The following is a 24,683-nucleotide window of genomic DNA, read 5'->3' on the forward strand; positions in this document are numbered from 1 at the left end:
GCCCTCGATGTAGCCTCTTGTGAGAATCTCTCCTGGTGCTGCTTGCTCTCCAAGCAAGCCTGGCAGACTTTATCTATGCCTACGATCGGTGGAAGTCGCTCCACCATCTTCAACTTTTGCATTTCTGTAAGAGTGCCGTAATTGACATGACCAAACCCTTCATGCCACAACTTTGAGTGTCTATGGTCACCATGTACTACTAAGGCATGTAACCGATATAAACCATTTCCTCGACACCTTGGGCCACCACCTGTCCATTTTGCTTGGATGTGATGGTAACTTCTCCATTTTCGAAAAGTACTAACATCTTCTCCTTATCCATCTGACTCACAGAGAGTAGATTCTTGCAAAGACTTGGAGCATACAGCACACCAGGTATTACCTTTTCTTCTTCTACTGTGGTGATGAACGGAATAATGCCTATACCCTTCACAAGCCATGTCCGGCTGTCCCCCACGATCACCTTCGAGTCGGGATGGATCCCCTCCATAGTTTTAGACCACTCTTTCCTATTGGGCATGTGTTTGGAAGCGTCGTTGTCCACGCACCAACCCTCCTTGTTATCACTCGCTACATGAGCAGAGCAGTCCTCTATGCATAAGAAGAGCTATCCTGTAGTGACATTGGCCGAGTCTGTATTTGGCTCATCCTTACTCTTGGACTCCTTCCTTTTCTTTTGATCTACCTTCTTCTTCCAATAGTCCTTTGCATAATGATCGAGCTTCTCATAGTAGAAACATTTTACCTTCTTTTTCTTCTCTAATTCTTTGGCCTTGCCTTTGGAGTCCTTGGGCTTACACTTACCGGGCTTGTCCTTCGCCAGAGGTGCTTTATCGTCGTCCTTGTTGTACAACTGCTCCCAGTCCTCCTCCTGCAGTAACAAGGGCCCAAGCTCTTCGAATGTCAGGGGCTTGGTGTTTTCTCCTGCTGTCATAGTGGTGACGAATCCCTTGAAGCTATGAGGTAGCATACCAAGTGTCAGCAGTGCCAACTGACTTGACTCCACCTTTTGACCCGATGCTAGTTGATCTCTCATCACTTTGACTTTCATCAAGTGGTCATGTACAAACTCTCCCTCGTCCATGCTCATATTGAATAGCTGGTGTTGTAGAGCCAATATACAAGGACTATTGTCAGTGTTGTACAAGTCCTTCAGAGTGGCCCACACCTCTATTGACATATCTACCATTTGGATGTGAGGAATCACACAGTCCACTGTTGTCCCTATGATTAAAGCTAGGGCTTGAGCATCTCTATCCTCCCATGCTTCAAGTTCATCTGAATATACCGGCTCAAGAATCCTCCCCTTGGTGTCTAAAACATCCTTTGGCTTTGCCTCCCTTCCATTGTGAGCTTCCGCAGCTTCTGAGCTATAGGGATATCTCAAGGTGTATGCCCCAGGCACACCTTGGGTTCTATGTGTGTGTGTGCTAGAGGCGCAGTTAGATGCCCATAAGCACTGTTAGGTGGTGGTAGATGCCACATAGACTGATTGAGAGATTCTATGAGCTGATTGAGGAGATGATTGTGGAGCTTGGTGGCTCATGTAGAGGTTATGGACCTCACCCTTCTTCATTCAATATGCATTCTCTTGTTTCGTGTTCAGCTTCATGCTTTCCTTTCACTTCTTCAACATGGTATCAGAGCACTATGATCCTCCTTGAGCCCATTTATGCCATGTCATCATCTTCTTCTTCTTCTTCTTCTTCACCTTCCTCTCCATTTTGCACCTTTCTGCCCAACCACTTGGAGGGCTGAATGCTCCTCCTACAAGCGACCTCTTCTAGAGTCCTTCTGGCTGGAGAGACCCTTCATATAGGCGACCTTCCACGTCAGAGCAATTAAGGAATGGTGCCCTCAGACCCGCGCAACAGCCGCTTCTTTCTGACGCCATTTCGTGCAATACGACTTGTTGGAGCAACCATTTCGAAATTCCTCTGAGCCACGCTTGCACAACAACATGAGCTAGCCCCTGTCCAAATTTGAAGTGAAATGGTCCACCAAGAAGGGAGAAAATGCAAAAAAACCAGTCGACAATCAAGCTCCTGGCTCTGGCGACAGGACACGGCATTTCGACTTTCCTCTTCAGTGGCTCTTCTCTGGTATACCAGCTTTATTTCTACCTAGAAAGCCCTCTTTTCTTTGCCTTGAAGAGTGAGATACAAGCCCTCCAAGATTAGGCCTTTGTTTTGGACAGTTTTGTCAGTGTTGTGAATTTGGTGCTACATTAGATGCTACTTTGGCATTTCTCATATTTTAAAGTGTTGAATAGCATCAGTACAATTGTGGCTACAACTTTCCTTTAGGTTGCTATACCTAGATTTGCTTGGAATACTTTCATTAGCCACCTCTATGAAGCATGCAAGTTGAAGTATCATTTCCACTATGATTTTTTATGGAATTTTGTTACAAATCTTTGCTACACCAAATGCTTATACTTTGAAGCTTTTCAGTTTTTTCTAGCCTTGTAAGAGAGTAGACACTCCCATTTTGGGTTAGACCCTCTCATGGCTACCTTCTTGCACATTGATAAGTTCAATGGTAAAGGCTTTCACACATGGCAGATGAAAATTAAGTTTGCATTGATGAGGGAAAACCTCTAGAGGCTTGTCAAACCTGCTTCAACTTCTTCTTCAACAGCCTCTAATGCTGGAGAATCCTCAGCTCCTACACGCCCGGCACAAGATCCTGCTAGAGAGGAGAAAGCCTATGGCATTATTGCTCTTGGCTTAGGAGATGACTATATTCATCACATTTATGATATGGAGTCTCCTTCTGAAGCTTGGCAAAAGCTTGATATTCTTTTTGGTGCTAGTTCTCACATCTCAAAATTGTCACTTAAGATTGCTTTCTTTGAATTGAAGATGGCTAGTGGCACTCCCTTGGCTGCCCATGTCAATCACATGCGGAGTCTCATGACTCAACTTGCTTCTATCAACTCTCCAATCACTACGGATGATGCAATGGCAGTATTGCTCAAAAGTATGCCTAAAGATTATGATCATGTAGTCACCACCGCTTGAGACACTATGTGACTAGATGTATCCTTGACATAGCCTGAGGCATTCCCTTGAGGGGGGGGTTTGTAGGGATATCTCAAGGTGTATGCCCCATGCCAACTTGGGTTCTATGTGTGTGTGTGCTAGAGGCACAGTTAGATGCCCATAAGCACTGTTAGGTGGTGGTAGATGCCACATAGACTGATTGAGAGATTCTAGGAGTTGATTGAGGAGATGATTGTGGAGCTTGGTGGCTCATGTAGAGGTGCCTACATATGGACATCACCCTTCTTCATTCAATATGAATTCTCTTGTTTCGTGTTCAGCTTCATGCTTTCCTTTCACTTCTTCAACATGAGCCACAAGATGACTCCGGATCTTTACCTTCCAGATGGGATAATTGGTCCCATCCAGCTTCCCAGACCCTCAAAAGTTAAAGATAGTATAAGAAGGACATGACTAGAGGAGGAGGTATGAAGAGTAGTGGCTGAAGAGGTTTCTGACTTTGACATGTCTGCTGCAATTTTCACACAGCAAAGGATCACCTGTGGGGCAGACAGAATAGAACTCTGCAAACTTGATTTGCATCGGAGTCACTTTCAAGTAGAAGAAGTCCTTCCTTCGATGTGAGAGCATCTAGAGCTGGGAATCGTGCTCTAATACCATGTTGGAAATGGAGGAAGACTCTCTCTCACCTCTCAACCTATGCGGAATAGGAACAGCTCCATCCCACACTCAATGATACAGACCACACTTGAATACCTCACTCAAAGAACAGAGTATGAACAGTGAGAGGGAACTCAAATCTTATTCTTCCACTAAGTAATGGGCAAAACACAGCTCAAAGTGAGCACATAAGGACCCACAAGTGCTGGACTACAAACTGAGAGCTCTTCGTGGGTCTTTTCCTGCCCCGTGTTGCCTTGGATGGCTTTTGTGGCTGATGGAGAATGTGTGGGGCAAGGGGGCTGGCAGTCCCTGGAAATGGCCGACCTCCTGGTTGTTTTCTAGGGTAGGGGGCCAGCCCTTAGTCAGATGGCTGGACGAGACTGCCAATCGGCCCTCTTGTTGATCCAATTAGCCCCCCTTGGGCAGCCTATATAAGGGGCTGCCAGGGGATCGCTCCAGTCATGTCCCCCCATAATCCCTCCCCCTCACACTGATATGCCCCCCCCATGTCCTCCTCATATGGGGGCTCACAGGTGGGGGACATTTACTTCCAACACTCAAGGCCTATCACATATGTATTTGATAGACTCATGGTCCATCAATACAACAAACTTGGCTCCATATAGATAATGTCTCCAACTTTTCAATACGTAGATGACCGCATATAGTTCCTTTTCCTTAGTTGGCCATCGGACTTTAGTGTCTAGCTTTTTACTATCAAAAGCTACAAGTCGGTCCTCCAAGAACAAAGGTGCACCCACAGCGAAAACACTAGCAACCTCGACCACCAATGGTTTGTTGGGATGCGGTAAAGTCAATATAGGTGCTCCTTTCACCTTAAACTTGAGAGTCTGAAAAGCCTCACCAAGATTATCACTTCAGGAGACAGGACTATTGGACAGAAGTCCACGTCCCTTAAGGAGGTTCATCAAAGAAATGGTTAGCTTTGAGTAATACATCACTGCCTTCCTAAGAAAGACAATGAATCATAGGAATGCACAAAGTTGCCTTACTATCTAAGGAACTAGCCAATCCAATACCTTTTGGATCCTCTCACTCATGCCATCTCGGGGAATTTTATGTCCAAGGTACAAGAGTTCTTTACAAAATAATTCACTCGTAGACTCCTTCACATACAGCTTTTCATGCCTTAGTCTCGCCAACATGATGCGGAGATGCTTCACATATACTTGTCGAGAGAATGGCCATATATGTTGCCACTTTAGCCCTAGTATGGCCTTATAGGCTAGGTAGGACACTTGGTCCATTTGGAACACCTGGAAGGGATCTTTGGACAGAGAGTCTACATAAGATCAGAGGAGCACGTGGGCTCAGAGATCTAGAGGTGCCAGTTTGTGGACGGACGGAAATACATAAGTGCTGCTTCTATATTTGTCTTGGATGCACTGTCTATTCTAGCTTGCACACACATGAATGGTTGTGAAGTACACACACTGTATGAATTCCATAGTGAAACACTTCCACGTGTAATTCGTAGGCTCATCTATCAGTCTTCCGCTGCTGCGGGATACCCTCTAGTGGGATTTCCTTTTCTAAGACAAGCTAGCGCCTTTGAACATCCCTCGCCCATTTGTATTTTGAAGCATCAGGAAAGGGATGGAAGGAAAAGTGTACCTGCCACTAGTTCAACCATGCATCAATGCATTCGGGAGGGTGCTCCTCACTATGAAGGCCTCAGATGTGACGGAGGGCACCACAGGTATACTCCCACCATGGTGTTCCCGCTACCAAGCCTGTAACACAAGGTTCTCTGCTCAAAAATCCAGCTCATCGCCTTCCTCTCCTTGAGGCTCCTCGAGTGGAGGCACACTGTCTATAGGGTCTTCAAGGATGCGGTTCCCTTCAGCAATGGTAGGAGAGTAGGAGAGGGATGTGAGGATAGAACAGAGGAGAAGGATTCAGCAAGTAGATGAGAGAATCAAAGAGACAAAGCAGCTGGAAATCTGTGCAGAATTGTGCACTCAGAATAAGAGAGAAGAGAGAGGCTCTATAGAAGAAAATTTGCTGGTAAGAATTCCAGAAGTTCTGTTGAAGCTTCATGGCAATCTGCAACAGCAAGTTGCTGTCCCAACAGAGTTGAATTTCTGCTGCAGCTCCAAGGCAATTTTCTACAAGTTCACTAGTCTTTTCCAGCTGCAACTGATTCGCAACTGTTCAATCTGTGGTTCACTTCATAGCAATTATGGCCTGCTAGTAGTGTAGATGCTTTTAAATAGAGAGGCGGAGTTCCTATAATCCAGGCCCTCTGCTCTTCTGGGAAAGCAGTCCAAAAAGCAGAGGGAAATCGAGCTGTTGGGAAAGCTTCCAAAAGCAATCCCCTAGCTTTCCAGTATTCAGCCTGGTATACCGCAAAGCAAAAACCATCTCCAAGAGTTGCAATCTGCAGCAGCTCTCCTTCAGGTGTGCCCATGCACTGCTCACCTCTCTCTCAATCGGAGAAGGAGAAGAAGAAGGGAAAGGGTACGAATACTATGAAAGACCAGCTAAACACAAGGTTGACTCAGAGTGGGAATCAGTTCACCCCCTCCTGGAGACTCCCCTAGCCCTTGGGCCCCTCCAACAATCCCCCTCGACTCCCCTCAGTCTCTAACTATGTCCCCTCTCAGTGTATCCTCTTCCCCCAAGTCTCATCCCCATCAAATACCCATGCCATACCAGACTCCCTTAACTAATTGTCCTCTACACAAAGACTCATCGTGACGAGACCAGAGAGACCAGCGGGGTACAAGGATGTCGTAGCTCTATAGCTATCATCTCTCACTAGGATGATCTCAGTGGAGCAACGCGGACCCTCACTCAAGATTCCTATGGATTTGGATCAGAAGCACATCTTTGCATGACAGATTCATAACCAAAACCAGGTCAACATGCTATACTAAGGCCACCCATCCCCGCTTTCTTTGGAGGGAAAACTCGCCCTTTCTTCTGGGGGGATGCCCAGCCCATATAGAGGGAGGGAGGGAGGCCATGCATCCCTTTACAGCTCTCCTCCCTATTTCATGGAGCTGCCCTCCTCCCTATTTCATTGAAATGCCCTTCCTTGGAGCTCCTGCATTCTCCCCTCTCCAATGGAGCTACTTCTGCCTTCTCTGCCTACTGCAAAGTACATAAACATCACAGTCTGGGGCTGGTTGGAAGACAACGTCGGCCATATGATCATTGACTCTTCTTCCGTGGAAGATGAATCTGCATGCTTCAGCAGTCAACATCATTTTCCAGGCTCAAGGCGTAGCCATCAGCCTGAGAAAATGGTCCGGAAAGAGGATTTGTTGACATGGCAGGCTGAAGATCAACCTCGCTGAGAAAAGGGTCCCAGACCTTGACGTTCATGAAAAACCCGCAGGAGGCTTTTCACTCAGGACCTCTGTCCTCTTTCTTCTCTCTTTTGAGCAATGATATAGCCAACTAATTGCCAGGCTTTCATGCTCAGCCCAGAGTCCAGTCAACCAGCTAAGTGCCAGGATCCAGCCAAATGCCAGCCTTCTTGCTCCATTAAGCAGCCAAGCAATTACAGCAAGCTTTAGATAGCTCTCATATAGCCTTGTTACTAACAAAAATCAGGCCATGAGTTCAATCCCACATAGTCAGCTGTGCACAGTCTTTTCTTACTCCACTCAGCTTCCGTTTGCATAAAGGAGTTACTACATAAATCTTTGCAGATTTAATGAATTGAAGTTTTCTTAGTTGGAGTACAAAAGGATGTTGTGAAGAGCATTGGTTTCTTGTTACTCATGCTTGGAAACAGTGACAATCAATGTGCAGGCATCTTCCCTCAGGAGTGGAGTGCCCTTGGAGACCCCAGAAACAAGAGAATAGCTTGTTGGATGATGTGTACATGAAGTAGTCTTTTAATGTACAATCTGAATTTTGTTCTAGTACACAGCCTTTTCTGTAGTCATTCCAGTGGTCGAGTTCACCACCGTTGGTCTCGAAGTTCGAAAGGTGTCGAGGCGAGTTTTCCTTAGGCTTGTATGTCTTTCATGGATAAACAGTACCTGGATAAGGTCTTGGCCACTTTTTCAGCTAACTCTGAAATTCAATATTTTGCATACTCCCAAACGCCGACAGATGCAATTCACAATATGCAAGGTTGAAATCGATAGTATCCAATCTTGGACTGCCTGTCCCTCTCCCAAGAGATAGCCAGGTCCTGGCCATAAAATCGATACAGTGCCCTTCCATGATTCCAATCGAAAATGATTTCCTCACGTCGCCTTCCTTGATCCCATGCATCGGCATACTTAACGGGCCTAGATAAATTTTGAATACAAAGAACTTACGATGGAGTTGGCATTGCGTACACTTGACGGACAAAGCAATTATAAGAGGCGAAAAGAATCCTTACGAAGCGATTGTGACATCTGCATTCATATGGTGACTTTTTCACACGTACGACGTAGTCTGCTATTCTTGAAGCGCGTCCTTTTCGTTGGGGTTTTCAACGTCGTGGTAGCATCTTTCTCGGGTTGACGTCAATTTCATCTGGAACTGTCCTTGGCTTTTTCATAGAAGCTACACAACAACTGCGTGAGCACTGCCGTCAAGGTCCGAGGTCGGGCGGAATTAAATCCCGACCGTTGGATCAAGGTCATTTCTAAAGCAGAAATAAAATACAATACATTGCCGCCGCAAAATAAATCAACCAAAAATCGACATACAAGAAAATAATCAACAGAACAAACTTCCATCTGACACTTAATCAGAAACGAACTAAAACAACCAGTAAAAATTAAACACGTAGCAAATAACCTAAACAAGATTAACATTAAACATTTGTATGCATTAATATAAACAGTTACCTGCAACAGCAGGTAACATCAAAAGTATATTCCATATTCCATATAATATTCTAGTATATCAAAGCCAAAATGGCAGTTCCGACAAAATACTATACTAAAACAACCTTCACTTGTACATTTAACCAAAATTTCAGCTATAGCTTCTTCTTCCCACCGCCTCCATCTGCTTGCACCACATGCCCTCCACCGTAAAAATTAAAGACACAACCCTTGAAAGAACCTGCAACACTGTAGCTTGAAGAACTTGTACCACCACTGATCCGGTCCACAAAACTATCAAATCCATCAAAGCAGCACCGCACCATTTCCTTGAAAAAGTCCTCGTCTTCATTCAATGCCTCAGAAATATTCTCGACATCCTTGAAACTTTTATCAGCAATAGAAACTGAACACACAGCACCAACTGGAACAGATTACATAGAAGATCCACCACCAGAAGACTCGGAAACACTGCCAACAGAGGAAACCGAAGAACTAGTAAGCGCACATTCGCCTCCATTAAACTTTGGAACCTCAGAAACACCCCGAGCATCGCCAATCAAGAGACCACAACTATTACTGACAACATCACCAAAAGAAACAGGCGATAAACCACCAATAGGAATCAGATCCAAAGGACAATCACCCAAAGAAATCCCATCAACTACAGTAGCGTACTAAGCCATGCATTCATTCCTCGTAAACCCTCCTCTTTCCAAATTGATCATATGGCCTCTCAATCAAACTCTCACAAGCTCGCAGCTGAACTTCCTCAGTTGCATTATACTTCTCAAAGGAAGAAATACACCTATGACCAAAGAACTTGGTCGCAACCTCCGCAGGAACGCCAGCAAAAGCTAACTTGCTAAACGCAGTGGACCTCAAAGACTTGTTCGTATATTTACCCCTAGAACCACCGCCAACAGTATCAAGCATGCAGGAAACAAGACCTTTCAAAGTCTTAACACCAACACGGTTCCGATTGTACCACACCCACAACATAGGCACACAAAGCACAACATCAAAAAATAAAATAATAGAAGTAGGATACAACACTAAACACCTACCACAGATTTGGGATTGTCGATCGGCTGAAGGAAAACATACAACAAATTATCATCACCAGAAACAATAGCGGGCATATGCTTCATAAGCTGGTCGAAAGTGAAGACAAAATCCGCTTCATAACTCTTCAACGGTTTTCAGAGATGCTCAACTTTGTAATGGTTCAGGCTCGTCACATGATTCTTCGTCAATCGCTCCTCAAACCTGCAAAACACAAACAAAGTACATCAGAAACAAATAAATCAAACGCAAAAAACTTAAAACAAAAACAAACAACACTTACTAAAGATATTGACAGAAAACATCAGAAGCATGAACAAATTGCACACCCTGTATTCCATACAGCTCAGTACCACCTCTGATAGCAAAGTGAAGCAGCATGTAAAAAGCAAATTGTTTATGTAGACCCCGAGGATGGAAAGCATTGAAATCCGCATCCTTCAACACCACCATCTCATCCTTCAACCCAACAATATCGCTTTTCTTTATAGGTTTCAGACCATCAACACACACAAAGCGATTCATTGCACTCATAAGGGAAGAGCATGCCTTCGAGAATAAAGGATTCTTACACAAATCGAAAGGAACCTCAACAACACCTGTCGCAGCTACTCGACAATCTTGGAACCTCCTCAAAATCCGATTATAAGACTTGAACAAAGCATGCAACGTAGCAGGAGGGTAAAACCCACCTTCTCCCTTCTTCTTACACACTTGAAGTATAAACCTACCAAGCAAATCAGCAAAAACCCTCAAATCCAATTGCTCGATAGGGATAGAAACGTCAAGACCCTCAAGACGCCGCCAATAATCAAATCGACCCTGAGCCCAATTGTCTTTATCCAAGCTCCTGTTCGCTCCACCCTCTACTTCCTTCTCCAAAGAAGGATCAAGCGGCAAGAAACCAACAGCAGAAGTTACACAAGCTTCCACAATAGATCTCGTACCTGACAACCAAAGAAAACAGTTAAAACAACACACAACACAAAGAAAACACTTAAAACAACCAAAGAAATAACACACAACACAAACGAAAACTCCAAACGTCCATGATCGCAGAAATCCTCAGCAACGTCGCATGCAGCACTACCAACAAAACAAACATTCTCACAGCCAATATCTGCCTCTCCGCCCAAATAGACAACCAACTTAGGATCAAAAACCAAATCCACAATAGCAGAAACGTCCTCATTGAGCCCAAGCGAAAAAGGACACTCCGCAGCAGACTCCATCTTGAATCCGCAGCACAATCCAAACCGCGAATGAAGGACACTCCGCAGCAAATGCCTATCGTCCACCGCGTCCAACAGAACTAAACACCTCCGCAACAAAACGTCTGTCACGCACCACCTCGCACCGCCTTGAACCCTCTGCAACAAACTCAATCAGCCTCGACCACCATCACAAAACCCAAACAGAATGACAAAACAACACAACCACGATCACAAAACACAATTAGCATGCACCACAAGCACGCGTCAAACACAAAACAAACACCCACTCACACATACACGTGTATCACTCACATAAACAACGAATAACACATGCACACGTGGACCACTCACCACACACACCACTACCAGTAATGAGAGGCACACATATCACCAGTAATGAAACCAAACCGTTGCCAAAAAATAATGTGTGGCGGTAACTGTGCTCCATCACCGATGCGTGGCGATAAGCGTGCTCCCTCATCGATGCATGGCGGTAACCTTGCTCCCTCACCAACACGTGGCCCTTCCTTTGGACCTCGACGCTCGAGAAATGACCGTGGTCGGCATTTCCCGACCGAGAAGTGGTCAAAAAACCGCTCGCGGCCTATCGGCCGCTCATCGATTTCCGAGCCACTTCCCAACTGGGAAATGCCTCCCCCGGTCATTTCCCTTAGAGCTTAAGTTCTATCAAATGCAAATGATTGTCAAGATGAATGGACGATGCGACCACTTGCAAATGCAAAGAGATTTGCAAAGTCTGTGTGTGTGTGTGTGTGAGAGAGAGAAAGAGAGAGAGAGAGAGAGAGAGAGAGAGAGAGAGAGTTTTCTTAAAAAAAGAAAGTGTGTGTGAGTGAGTGTGTGTAGAGAGAACCAAAATAGACTTGGCAACAAACTATGTGGGAACAAAAGTGTAGGTAGAGCGTTGCCTGGAAGGCAGTGCCACTCACTCGAAATTGAGGCCACTCACTTTGAGTACATGAAATTGGGCCTTAGCACATGGATGGGACTAGCATGGGTTTAGGATGGGGATCTTTTTGTCATCATCCTAGATCAAGTGGTCTAGGATGGATTTAGAACGGGAGTCTCCACTTTTTCTCCCACCTTGGACCATGGCCTCTAGACCCTGGCAACCAATTTGTTCCATTTGTTCGAATAATTGTTATATCGATGACCATGCACTCATTAGAATTGTTTTGCATCGTGTAGTTTCTGTGACTTCCAGTGCTCTTCATGAATGTGCGTGAAAGTGCAGAGGGGGATGACGGTGAACATGACCCATATTCTTCAAGGAAAGATCTCACTTTTCCCAACATCATAGTTCGAGATGCCATGTTTGAATGCCGATGGGTAGTGAGTGAAAATGAACGGCTCCTTGCTAAAACGAATTGCTTGAATGAATCACACCATCAATTTGGACAAAGGTTAGACATTGAAAATGTCTATGAGGAGCAATGCCAAATTGTAGCTTCATATCATCAGCAAGCGCGAGACTTCAAGATATCGAAGGAGGAGGCCGCGTTCTTAACACTAGTTTGGTAGAAGGACATAAAAATGTCCTAGGACACGAGTGACTTTCCCTTATGATATAATATTATTATACTTAAGATATGACGTTTTGTGGCTATTATGTGTACAATATATAAAGATGCTTATTTATGAAATGCGACTTATAATGCAACCTACTAGGCTAACCACTCTTGTTAATTGATAAATTAATCTAGCCAAAATGATTTCTAAACAAAATTTTATCACTCTTAGGTGTTTGATATACTTATAAACACTTTGTAAAAAATTATAGCTCCTTAAAATCAATTTTACTTTCAGGCATGCTAGATAAAGTTTCAAATCTGAGTACTATCTAGGTGAAAGACTGTGTTATCATACATTTGTGAGCATTTTGTAATCAAATGTAATAGTTTTTTGTGCTCCTTATATTTTTAGATAATATTCCTATGAGTCTACCTTAAGCTCAAGAGAGGAAATCACCAAAAAACACATCTACAATAAGTTGTGATTTTTTTGCCAAAACCTCAAAAGGACACTTTTATGTCCTATTATGCTACCAAACTAGTGTTAACCTTGATCCAAATTTTGTGGGCGTGGCTGTCAGGAAGCGTTATTATGCTCTCCCATGTCACCATGGTTTCACTTGGATTGACTTGTAAATACTTAAAAGGTTACGAGTGCATGTCCAACCTATAATTCTCCTCTAGCTAGACAATTGTATGATACTCTTGATAATCCTTGGCTGTGCAAACTGTGGGACTTCTATCCAAGTTAGTTATGCTAGAACCTATGGACATATATTGTAATGACATACATCAATTTTGTTAATAGATTTTTGAGATGTAGCAAGAAATTATAATAAGTTTTGATGTTGTATTTGCATATTTTTAACTCGTTTATGTTATTTCTAGAATTGAGTTTTGAGTTATCTATATCCATGTTACTTAGGCACACACATATTGACATATTTCAATGGCACATCTGCATATCGGCTACATGCTATTTTAATCATTGAGTTTTGCAAATTGGTGCCTTTCAGATGCTCTATAACCGTCAAGATGTTGGTGATTTTACTTTCTGTCCTAGCTACCGTCGTGGTGATCATCCTATTGTGTGGCATTTTCAAAGTTTTGTTGAACAATTGCAAACAGTGCAATTGTTCATGCGGAACGGCGAATTGACATTTGAGCTTGGCATTGCAAAACAACAACATTTTTTGTTCTTCTTCAGATGGAATTGCCTTTTGGTTCTTGGCCACAATCAATGTAATCGTAATTTTTGCAAAATGGGCACTCCTTGTATTTTTTGGCCACATAACTTGTACTTAAAATTTTGGCTAAATGAGCATCCCTTGTTCTTTGCTCATATCCAATGTGGCTCACCATGTATACTTTGCCCATATACAATATGACAACAAGCTCCTGTCATGTTTGCTTGATAATTATGCTTACTATATGTCAATTGTTAGTAGGTAATGTAAACTGTGTAGTTACTAAAATTACACTTTAAAGTTACATTTTGCTAATGGTTTAGGTGTGCTATCTTTACAAATTCTTTGAGTAGTTGTAGGATTGCCATGCACACGTAACACATGAAATTTGCCTTTCACAAAGTTATAAATCTTTCCCTTACACTTTCATTAGGTAGTAATCTTCTATTTAATTTTCATTTCTCATCATCTTGTGCCATCAACTACCGGTGAAAGTGTGTTGGGAAAGGTTTACAACTTCATTAATAGCTAGAACACAACAAAATGAATAGTGCGATGCTCCACCACATATTACATGAGGTGTATTGTAAGGACATACATGTATGATGACTATATAAAAATCAATGAAGAATCGCACCACCTCATTTGCATCATTAAACGATGATAAAAAAGAACAATGATTGCATTTTAAATTAATTGCATCATATAGTGAAGGAGAATGTAAACTGTGGAAACCTTCCAACAAAACTATCGACCCTGGTGTGTGATTTAGTCGAAACTTAAACAAACAAAACTATGAACCTTGGTGTTTGAAAAGAGAAATGTGTGAAAGCTTGAATTTCAAATTTCTCACCTGTTTTTAAACTATGAACCCTTGTGTTTAAAACGACGAATGTGTGGAAACTTGAAAAGTGTGTGAAAACAAAAACATGTGGAAACTTGAAAAGTGTGTGAAAAGACAAAGTTCTGAAAACTTGAATTAAATTAGATTTTTCTTTTTTAAACAATTTAAAATGAGTTTCACTCATTAGGGGATTTTTGGACTAAAAAAGGGCCTCAGAAGGAGTGGATTAGCAAAATGAATTAAGAACTAATAAGGCCTACAAAGGGTCCCATCACCCCATATGGGAACAAAAAAGTACATCTCCCTAGGTCCTTGGTGGTCCCCAAAAGTACACCTCCCTCTCCCAGTTGAAGGGCCCCCCTACTCTCAAAAAGTTAGCTCTCTTTACAACCTTTAGGTGGTTCACATTCCCAAAAAGTCTCACGGATACACCCTAGCCCAAAATTTTGAAAATTTTCAAAAGTGCCCAAAATGGCCCAAAACTCTTCAAAACTTTCCCCCAAACCATGCCTATGCACCCAAATCACTTTTCAACATCTAAATCCTACTCCTTATCACCGTAATCATCTTCCAATCCCACATTCATACTCCTTCTATCTTAAGCACTTTGCAAGGAAATGCAAAGTGAAGGAAGGTGGTGGAGCAAGGAAACGCATGGTGAAAGCTACAGGTATGTATATTTGGACTATTTTGTAATTATGAAGCATTACTTACAAATGAGTCATTTATTTTTCTAATGTTATCATGATTTTTGCAAAAATTTTATGGAGGAGGTTATTGGAAGAAATTCCTCTGACAAACTTTGTGCCGTAAAGAGTGTAGTTGAGAAGAAAGAATTCATTTCTATTCTTAGGGACCCTCACCAACGTGCATTGCGACATGCAATATTACAAGAGGTTGCAACTGATTTAGAGAATCTTGTAGATCCATCGGAAGTTGTCCATGCATGTGATGCTGCTAGCATTAGTCGGCAAGGGTACTTATTTGTGTATAATGTCTTTGTAAATGCACTTCGAGGTCAAGGCATTAAGAATCCTCTATTGTCGAGACCAATATACATTAGAAATGCAAGGAAAGAAACAAATTATGGTGTTCAAGATTTGTTGGGTGAATTTATACACAACTTAGAAAGCATGACATTGGAAGGCACAAACAAGACAAATGTCCAACATAGCAAAAAGAAAGGAGGACCAACTACCAAAGGGGCAAAGCAAGGACCAAGAACCTTTGAGTACACAGAGCATAATAATGTTGTTTTGGATGTATGTAGGGTCCAAGCTACAATGGTGGAGTTTTACAACATGAAAGCATGGGGTATGGTAAAATTATATTGTTTAGAGAGCTAGAATTTTTATTGAAATCTTTTCTAATCATGTAAATCTTTTAATCTTTCAAATTATGAAGGAAAGTTAGTATTCATTATCAAATTGGATGAGTGTGAGGTTGTAAACGGCCACAAGTTGGAGAGGGTTAGTATTACTTTGATGAATAAAGCCCTCGGACATGCCAAAGATAAGGAAATTAGGGAAGATTTTAGTGTGTAATCGGAAAAGCATATTTGGAACTTCCTAAAGAGACACTCATTCTTGAAATGGGTATTTGATAGATCTCCAATTCCAAGTGTCATAGATGCACAAACAAAAGGAGAGTTGCTTCAAGTTGAAGGGTTTGAATCATTTAAACTTGAATGGCACATGGCAGGAGATCTTAAGACATTGAAGTGTATTTTGGAATGGAATTGAGTGCAAATGCGACATATCCATGTCTTTATTGTATGCACTCGCACCAACCTCGAGGCAGTAACATAGGAATACATAGAGGGAAAAAGCAAGTTAAAAAAGGAAAAGACTTTGGGAATGCTAAAGGCATAATGAATGACATCATAGATGATGAGGCTAACAAACGGGATGTATTGGAGCAATGGAGTAATGAGCTGCAAGGATGCTGCGCCCAACAAAGATCAGAATGATAAAAATTGGGATCCAATTTTAAACATTCCATTACAAAGAGTGTATTTCTGTGGTTACATGCGGAGATGCAGCTCATTGATAAATTGCTTTACTTGCACATTGTATATGCATGGAACATGAAACCGGAGGAGAGAGCAACATCATGTATGGCAAGGGTTGAAGCTTTACTCTTGAGCATGGGCCTACATCGGGGAATGTAAAGCTAATCAAAGACGCACAATTGTCAGGAAATCTTCCAAATAAAGTGTCCATGGGAGGCTCTAAGGCACGAAGGTTTTTGTCCAATCATGGAAAACATCCATTAAATCTACATTGGAATTATTGGAAAAAGTTATGTGATTGCACCACTAATTTGGAAGCTGATCCTCATGTTAGAACCTTGAGAATTCGTGTTTGGAAAGAATTGGATAATCCGGTAACAATCTTGACGAAGCCTTCCATAGACGATGATGATGTGCAACTATATAAAGTCATCGTGAAAGAGTTCATTGAAGCCATGGTAGATGGATGGGGTGAATCACACATTACTCACTACATGGTGTGTTTGGTCTTTGCTATTTTCAAAATTTTAATTGCAAGGATCTCCATGCCCACATTATCGCAATGTAGCCATCGCAATGAAGCCAAGAAGTTGCACCCTTGTTCCTCCAGCACCTCCAACTTCTTCTAGGCACGCCTTATGAATGACAAAGGTCATTCAGCTTGTTTTTTAGCCTTGCAAGGGTCCTATGCGGTTGTGGTGTTATTGTGTGCTAAGTAGAGCCATTGTTTTTGTTTGAGTACATTTGGTCAATTTGACTAAGACTAAGTGTGGTTTAAGTTAGGTTTAGGGTTAGTTTTATTTGTTTAATAGGTGAGTTAGGCTTTTTTAGGGTTGAGTGTTTTGTTCTCTTGTCAGGTTGTAAGTGACTTTGTCTTCTCTGGAGGTGGCAGCTATGCTTTCCGGATTGATCTTCCTCTCCCTGGTGCTCTCGTCTCTCCTGTCTGCTCACCAAAATCCTCTCTTCTCACTACAATCCTCTCTCCTCTTTGCTCGTTGCAATCCTCTCTGTGTAGCTCTTTTGAAATCGGTGGCTCTCTCCCGCTCCAATCCTCTCTGTGTAGCTCTTTTGAAATCGGTGGCTCTTTTATTTTCATTCGCTAATACCAGCCTGCTGTTTTTGCCAACCATGGCTTTCTTTCTCCTGGTGGCGAAGATGAATAGGCTATTTGCAATGGCTTTCATGCCGGTTCTCAAAACATTTCTACTGCCTTGCATATTCGTTACGCCAAGTGCGGATCTTTGCAGCTGGCTTGCGTATTCCTTATTCTGCTGTTGGTGACCCCGGCCTCGTTGAAGCACACTACTGCAAACCAATAGGAAGGAACTCTTTGCTCAGTTCCTTTGCATGCGGAGCTCATGGACAGTGAACTTGAGGTGCTGGCTATTGAACTGAACCATGATTTGTCCTACAGCGCTCCAGGCACAGGGATCTAAAAACGCAAATGTGTTTGTGTGTTCGCTCCTCTTAGAGGCTTCTTTGATCTTTGCAGCTGGCTTGTGTATTCCATATTTCACTATTTTGTTAGTGCATGCAGATTTGCCATAGTGCGGATCTTGCATGCAGATTTGCCATAAGAGGCAGATCTTTCATTGGTTGGTGAATCAAGTGTTATTATTGAGAGTGCTCTCAACGGAAGCAAGAACGGAAGAAGGAGAGAGAGAGAGAGAGACAAAGACAAAGAGCCACAAGTTTTAGTGGGTGCAACACCACCCTAATCTTCTTTTTCATTCATTTATATATGTGTTTGAGTATTGTACATAACCAGGGTAAAGGCAGAGTGACCTTTAACCCCCACAACCTCCCACTTAAAGGACAATGTGCCTTTAAGGGAGAACAACCAGTGAGCATACTATCCAATGCCCATCAATACATGACAATACTCAAACTGCTGACTAGGTAGACTCTTCGTCAGCATATCTATAGGGTTATCATCTGTATGAACCTTGACAAGCTCCATGTGCTTGTCCTCAAGTACCTCCCTGATGAAATGGTACCTGACCTCAATGTGTTTGGTCTTTGCATGAAAGACTGGATTCCGTGCTAGCTGAATAGCACTCATGGAATCACTATGCAATGTCGGTACACCTGTATGAATCCCCAAATCTCCCACTAGCCGATCAAGCCATATAGCCTCCTTGCAACCCTCTGTGGCTACAACATACTAAGCCTCTGTGGTAGACAAAGCAACGCACTTCTGTGCGCGAGACATCCACGACACTGCACCACCTGCAAAGGTGAACATAAAGCAGATGCACATCTCCTTGGTACCCTTCATGTACCTCATGATGCACTTAACTGCCTCCTAATGCCTCTTTCCTGGATTAGCCATATACCGGCTAACAACTCCCACTGCAAATGCAATGTCTGGTCTAATAGCTATCATAGCATACATAAGACTCCCAACCGCTGATGCATAAGGAACCTTGGCCATCATGGCCCTCTCCTCTTCTGATTTGGGACTATTTGTATGACTCAGTTTCACATATGGAGGCAATGGAGTACTCACTGCCTTCCCCCCCTCCATATTGAAACGCTGTAATACTTTTGTAACATACTCTTTTTGTGAAAGCCAAAGGAGTTTCCTACTCCAATCACGCGTGATGCGCATACCAAGAATATGACCTGCGAGTCCCAAATCCTTCATATCAAAGGCCTCATGCAACTTGGCCTTTAATGCATCTAGCTCATGAGTATTCTTGCTAGCCAATAGCATATCCTCCACAGATAGTGCCAAGATTATCAGGCAATTATCCTTAGCCCTTTTAGTGTAGAGGCAGTGATCAATTTCACTCCTTCTAAAACCCTACGACCGAATGAAAGCATCAAACTTCTGATACCATTCTCTAGGCGCTTGCTTAAGACCATAGAGACTCTTCTTCAGCTTGCAAACTAAATGCTCTTTGCCCTTTTCTTCAAAGCCTTCCGGCTACGCCATGTAAATTTCCTCATGTAAATCCCCATGCAAGAAATCTGTCTTGACATCCATATGCATAAGCTCCATATCCTCTACTACCACTAGTCCAAGCATGCATCTAAGTGTGGTCATCTTCACAACCGGAGAGAATATCTCATCAAAGTCCACACCCTTCTCTTGCTTGAGCCCTTTAGCAACCAAACAGGCCTTGTACCTAGGCACATCATCACCTGTGACCTTCATTTTGTAGACCCATTTACATGGCAATGCTTTCTTTCCATGTGGCAAAGAAACCAAGTCCCAAGTCTTATTCTTCATAAGTGAACTCATCTCTGATTGCATAGCATACTCCCACTTGCGTTGATCCTCGTGCATCATAGCCTATTTGCAGCAAGAAGGCTCCCCGCAATCAGTAAGCATCACATAGTCTACCCCTGGAATAAACTTATCAGGCGGTCTAGACACTCTAGAAGATATTCTCAATGGCATTTCAGCTTGTTGTCCCACCTGTATATCAGGCACATTTGGCTCATCATTTCCACCAATAGATGATCCATCATCTACCCTTGATTGTATACCTGTGGGAGTACTTGGTGGTACCATTTCTTGCACATTTGGTGCATGGACAGCTTGCTGTCTATCAACATATGTAGGTGGATTCACATCCTGGAAAGTGATTCTTCTCATTTCCACATCCCTCATGGGTGCCTTATGCATCTTCTTCTCATTGAAGACCACATCATGGCTCCGTATGATCTTCTTTGCTTTTGGATCCCAGAGATGATATCCCATCTCTCCACTTTCACCATAACCCAGAAAGATGCATTTCATAGACTTAGGATCTAGCTTCTTTCGAAGCTCTTTTTGCACATGTGCATATGCCTCACACCCAAATATATGCAAATGAGAGTAAGAGGGCTTCTTGCCACTCCATGTCTCTTCAGGAATACCACCATCCAAACTCTTACTAGGTGATCTATTGATCACATGCACTGCAGTCTTCATTGCCTCAGCCCAAAAACCACCAGAAAGACTTGCATTGGAAAGCATGCATTGCAACCTTTCTTGAATGGTACAGTTCATCTTTTCTGCAACTGAATTTTGCTCTGGAGTACGAGGGGATGTGAGCTCCCTCTTAATCCCACGTGTATCACAGAAATGTTGAAAGTCATGAGAGAGATACTCTCCACCATTGTCAGTCCATAGCCATTTAAGCGTTCTACCTGACTGATTCTCAACCAAGGCCAGCCATTTTTGAAATACCTGGAACACGTCACTCTTCCGAGCTATAGCATAAGCCCACACTTTCCTAGTTGCATCATCAATGAATGTCACGTAGTATTCAGCCCCGCCTAATGACTATGTAGGCATGGGACCACATACGTCTGAATGCACCAAATCAAGCATTTCAAACTCTTTCTTTCCCCTTCTTTTATGGGCTGATTTAATCTGCTTCCCATAGAGACAATGCTCACAAAATTCAAAATCAGAGAAACTCAAATGCGGTACATAACCCAAACGGCATAAGAGTTTCATTCCATTCTGGCTCATGTGCCCCAACCTGCAATGCCACAAAGAAGTGCTTGGCTGCTCGGTTATTGCAACAACATGATCAAATACCCCTGATATGTAGAAACCAGCATCATCTAGCTGACCCACTGAAATAAGACTCTTGGTCAGCTTAGGCACATGTCTCACATGTTTCAAAACAAATGCAGACCCATTTGCAAAAGAAAACTTTATGTCACCTACTCCCACTATGTCACATGCATAGTCATTTCCAAGATGCACACAACCTGTCTTTCCACTGTCATAAGTGGAGAACCATTCCCTATGGGGAGTAACATGGAATGAAGCACCAGAATCCAAAATCCAATCCTGGGAATATGCATCATCTGAAGTGGTAAGCAACTCTGCAGATAACCTAGACATGAAGAGAACGTCATTGTCACTATCATGTGTGACTGTATTGATCTCCTCGATCTTCACTTTTACTTTGTCCTCCGTTGGACTCTCTTCCTTTTGGTTTGCACCCCAATTTGTTTTCTTTTTCTTATCCTTTTTCTCTCTTTTTAGCTTGTAGCAATCCTTTTTCATATGGCCCTTTTTGCCACAGTGGTAACACTCAATGTTCCGTGCCCTGGATTGGCTACGAGACTTCCCTCTTTCTTGGGACTTCCCCCTGAACTGTGATCTGCCCCTTTGCACATTTAAGGCTGCATCCTTCTTGTTGCCATCCATAGACTTCCGTCTAACTTCCTCAGCCAACAAGGTACCCACAACATCATCAAATTTCAGTACTCCACCAGGTGCAGAGTTACTGACAGCTGTATGGAAGGTATCCCATGAGGATGGCAATGAACATTAGAGAAATATTGCCTTAGTCTCCACATCAAAATTCATCTTCTGAGCCTGAAGCTGGCTGAAAATAATATTGATTTCATTCAAGTGAGAAGCAATGGAGACCCCTTCCTTCATCTGCAGCTCAAACCTCTTCATGAGGTAAACTTTATTAGAGGCAGTTTCCTTCTCATAAGTGGCACACAGTTTCTTCCACAAATCTTCCGTAATCTGCTCATTTACTACTGTGAAATAAACTGACTCTACAAGATGAAGTCTAATAGTAGACTTTGCTAATGCATCCAATTCATTCCAATCATCCTCAGACATATTTGCAGGCTTAGCTTCAATCCCTGCCAAGGGTTTAGTCTACTTCTTTTGAATAAGCACATCCCTTATTTGTTCTTTCCATAAAGAAAAGTTTGTCCCATCAGACTTTTTAATGCTGAAAAACTCCTTTTCAGACATGGAAGAGGATGCCATGATGCAAATGAAGCAAAATCCCAAATGCTAGTGCCTGCAAGAGAGAATCAGACCAAATATCAGGTGCACCCAAATGCGTATGCCACAATAGAGTGAAATATCACCAAAACTCAAAGCTGAAAGCATCAAAAGATGCATCTGACTCATGTGCATATACTATGCATCCATATGAGCAAATCTGGCCCAAAAGAAAGTGCCAACTGCAATGGCAATCCAAAATGCCAATAAGTGCCAAATGACTCAAGCATAAACACCGTCCACTGGCATATGCAGTAATAATATCTCATCCAAGAGAGCATAGCACTATCAGTGCATCACCTGCAATGTGTCAAAGCTGTCCCTCGGCATAAAATACCATCCATGTGCAAAGCATCCATAAAAATAGCATCCCACAAGGCAATTTGGGCCTATCAGCGCATCCAATAAGGACCGCAATGCATCCAAATGGCCTATAAATCATCCACTGCAACCCAATGCATACCACGAATGAGTGCACACTGCTTAAACTGCAACCAGAGTGATCTGCATAAGGTATGCTCAAGAAATCATAGTCCCACGGTAATGCCCGCTATTGAAAATAGAACCTGAGATGCCTCAAAACATGGGCGCCATTGCATAATCGGACTCAGCAAGAAAATCTGCAAATATCTCTCTTCTGCCAAAACTCCAAAATCCCAACTCATGAGTGAGAAATGGGAGTCAACACTTATCCACTGCCATGTGGCATAAATCTAAGGTTTCAAAAACTTTAGAATGAAAAATGCATAACAGAGATATGAAATTGAATACACAGAGATCTATAACTTTGAAAATCCTCCACCGAATTGTGCAGGAACTAACAGGTAGGGGTTTTTAGGCGTCCGAAACGCAATGGGATAGACGGTTTTGGAAACCGTGGTCTCAATCACTGGGTCCAACACACGGACTGAAAAACGTTTTTGGAAACAGAGCTATTTGTAAACTCCACCGGAGTACGAATGATGAGCAACATAGAAGTTTTAGGACCTCCTGAGTCCACTGGAACTGACAGATCTACAAATGGTTGCTCCAAACTTGAGTTCCAACACCCGGGCAAAAAACGCAAAAACTGACACAGTGAGTCAGAAATCCAATGAAATGAACCCAGATTCAAGAATGAAGGTGTGTCCAAGCTCCTGAAGTGAAGTGGACACCAAAAGCAAGCAATAGTTGCCTCTACAAGTCAATATGGAGTCTCTGTCATCGAACGGAACAGGGAAAAGCTCAAAAAATGACTTTTTCTTTGAAAACACTTAACAGGCTCTCAAAACCACTTTGCAAAACCAAAGTGACTTTTCCAAAGGTTCCTCTAAGGTCTCTACACACTCAGATGCAAGTAAAGTCACCCACAAAGCTTCCCACAGAGGTTCTCCTTCCTCCCACAGGAGCTGCTGAGCTTCAAGCATTCACGCACGCTCAGCTAGATCACCCAGGCTCTGATACCAGTTAAGAGTGCTCTCAACGGAAGCAAGAACGGAAGAAGGAGAGAGAGAGAGAGAGAGAGAGAGACAGAGAGCCACAAGTTTTGGTGGGTGCAGAACCACCCTAATCTTCTTTTTCATTCATTTATATATGTGTTTGAGTATTGTACATAACCGGGGTAAAGGCACAGTGACCTTTAACCCCCACAATTATTATTTCTTTCATGCAGGTATTAGTTCTGTAGGTGCGAATCGAGTCAGACAGGCTTGCATTCTCCATGAACATTCTTGATTATTGTAGTTTTCTAAAGGCCCCACATGTGACGAGCATTTCTATTCTCTGTCAGATGATTAAGGGGTCTATTATGTAAGTAAACGGGGGCTTATCGATTCGGCCAGCTTATAGCTATACCGAATCAATATAGGTTAGTGTGTGCTTCCTGTGTGTCCATACTTGGGTGTCCATGCTTATCTCGTTTCAGTGAAGCATTTGTGTCTATATAAACATGCCTAGTTGTGAAACGTACACGGTTGTTTATTCTCCACTTATGAGTCTTGGTTGTGGCATCTCATTCGCTTTGGACGTCAAGATGGTTGATTGTGAAGGTGTGGTCCTCTTCTAACTATTGCATGACAAAAGTTTGGTCCGTGCTTATTTCGATGTCACAGACTGTTCCATCTGGCCTGTTCATGTTGTTCTCGTTTCGAATCTACTTTTGAGCACAGAGACCTCTTCTTCTTTTCATTTCATAGGCTAAGACAACCGTATAGAGGTCTCTTTTCTTTGTGTTCTTAGATATTTACTATGTAGGTGGTCTGCTCTACTTTTGAGCACAGAGACCTCTTCTTCTTTTCATTTCATAGCCTAACACAATGGTATAGAGGTCTCTTTTCTTTGTGTTGGATATTTACTGTGTAGGTGGTCTGCTACATAGTGAGTGTTCCAGAGTGTGTCTGCTAGACTGCGCTGTGTACTTTCCTGTTTGTTGAGTTTTCTATGTTGTGAGAAGCTCTTTTTGTGTAGCTCTTCGGCTACATACTGTGTGTGAGAGAGAAGTACTTTGCTGTTGGTCTTGTTGCATGCTTTTGGTCTTGTGTATGTTCATATATTGTTTGGTCTTCTTTATGTTGAAGTGTTCCTATGCATTAACTCTATATGTAATTGTTATGCTTGTCTGATAGGTATA

At 42.7% G+C, this 24,683-nt stretch overlaps 1 protein-coding gene across 8 annotated transcripts in view; it reads right to left on the minus strand.

The window, feature by feature from the left end:
- The window catches only part of LOC147887013 (uncharacterized), a 63,685-nt gene extending 55,390 nt beyond the window's left edge, over window positions 1-8,295 (minus strand). For 2 of the 8 annotated variants that reach the window (XM_087394021.1, XM_087394020.1), the window contains exon 1: window positions 8,035-8,276. In XM_087394021.1, coding sequence (XP_087250147.1) covers window positions 8,035-8,060 — 26 coding nt within the window. In that variant the 5' untranslated portion in view covers window positions 8,061-8,276. Of the gene's footprint in view, window positions 1-8,034 lie in introns of all 8 variants that reach the window. The other 6 variants (XM_087394022.1, XM_087394023.1, XM_087394026.1 and 3 more) reach the window with 6 other exon arrangements.
- Window positions 8,296-24,683: the final 16,388 nt, after the last annotated feature.

The sequence above is a fragment of the Dipteris shenzhenensis genome, chromosome 23 (genome assembly GCF_047967505.1).
Source record: "Dipteris shenzhenensis isolate YYH24624 ecotype China chromosome 23, Dip_SZ_1.0, whole genome shotgun sequence".
NCBI lineage: Eukaryota > Viridiplantae > Streptophyta > Polypodiopsida > Gleicheniales > Dipteridaceae > Dipteris > Dipteris shenzhenensis.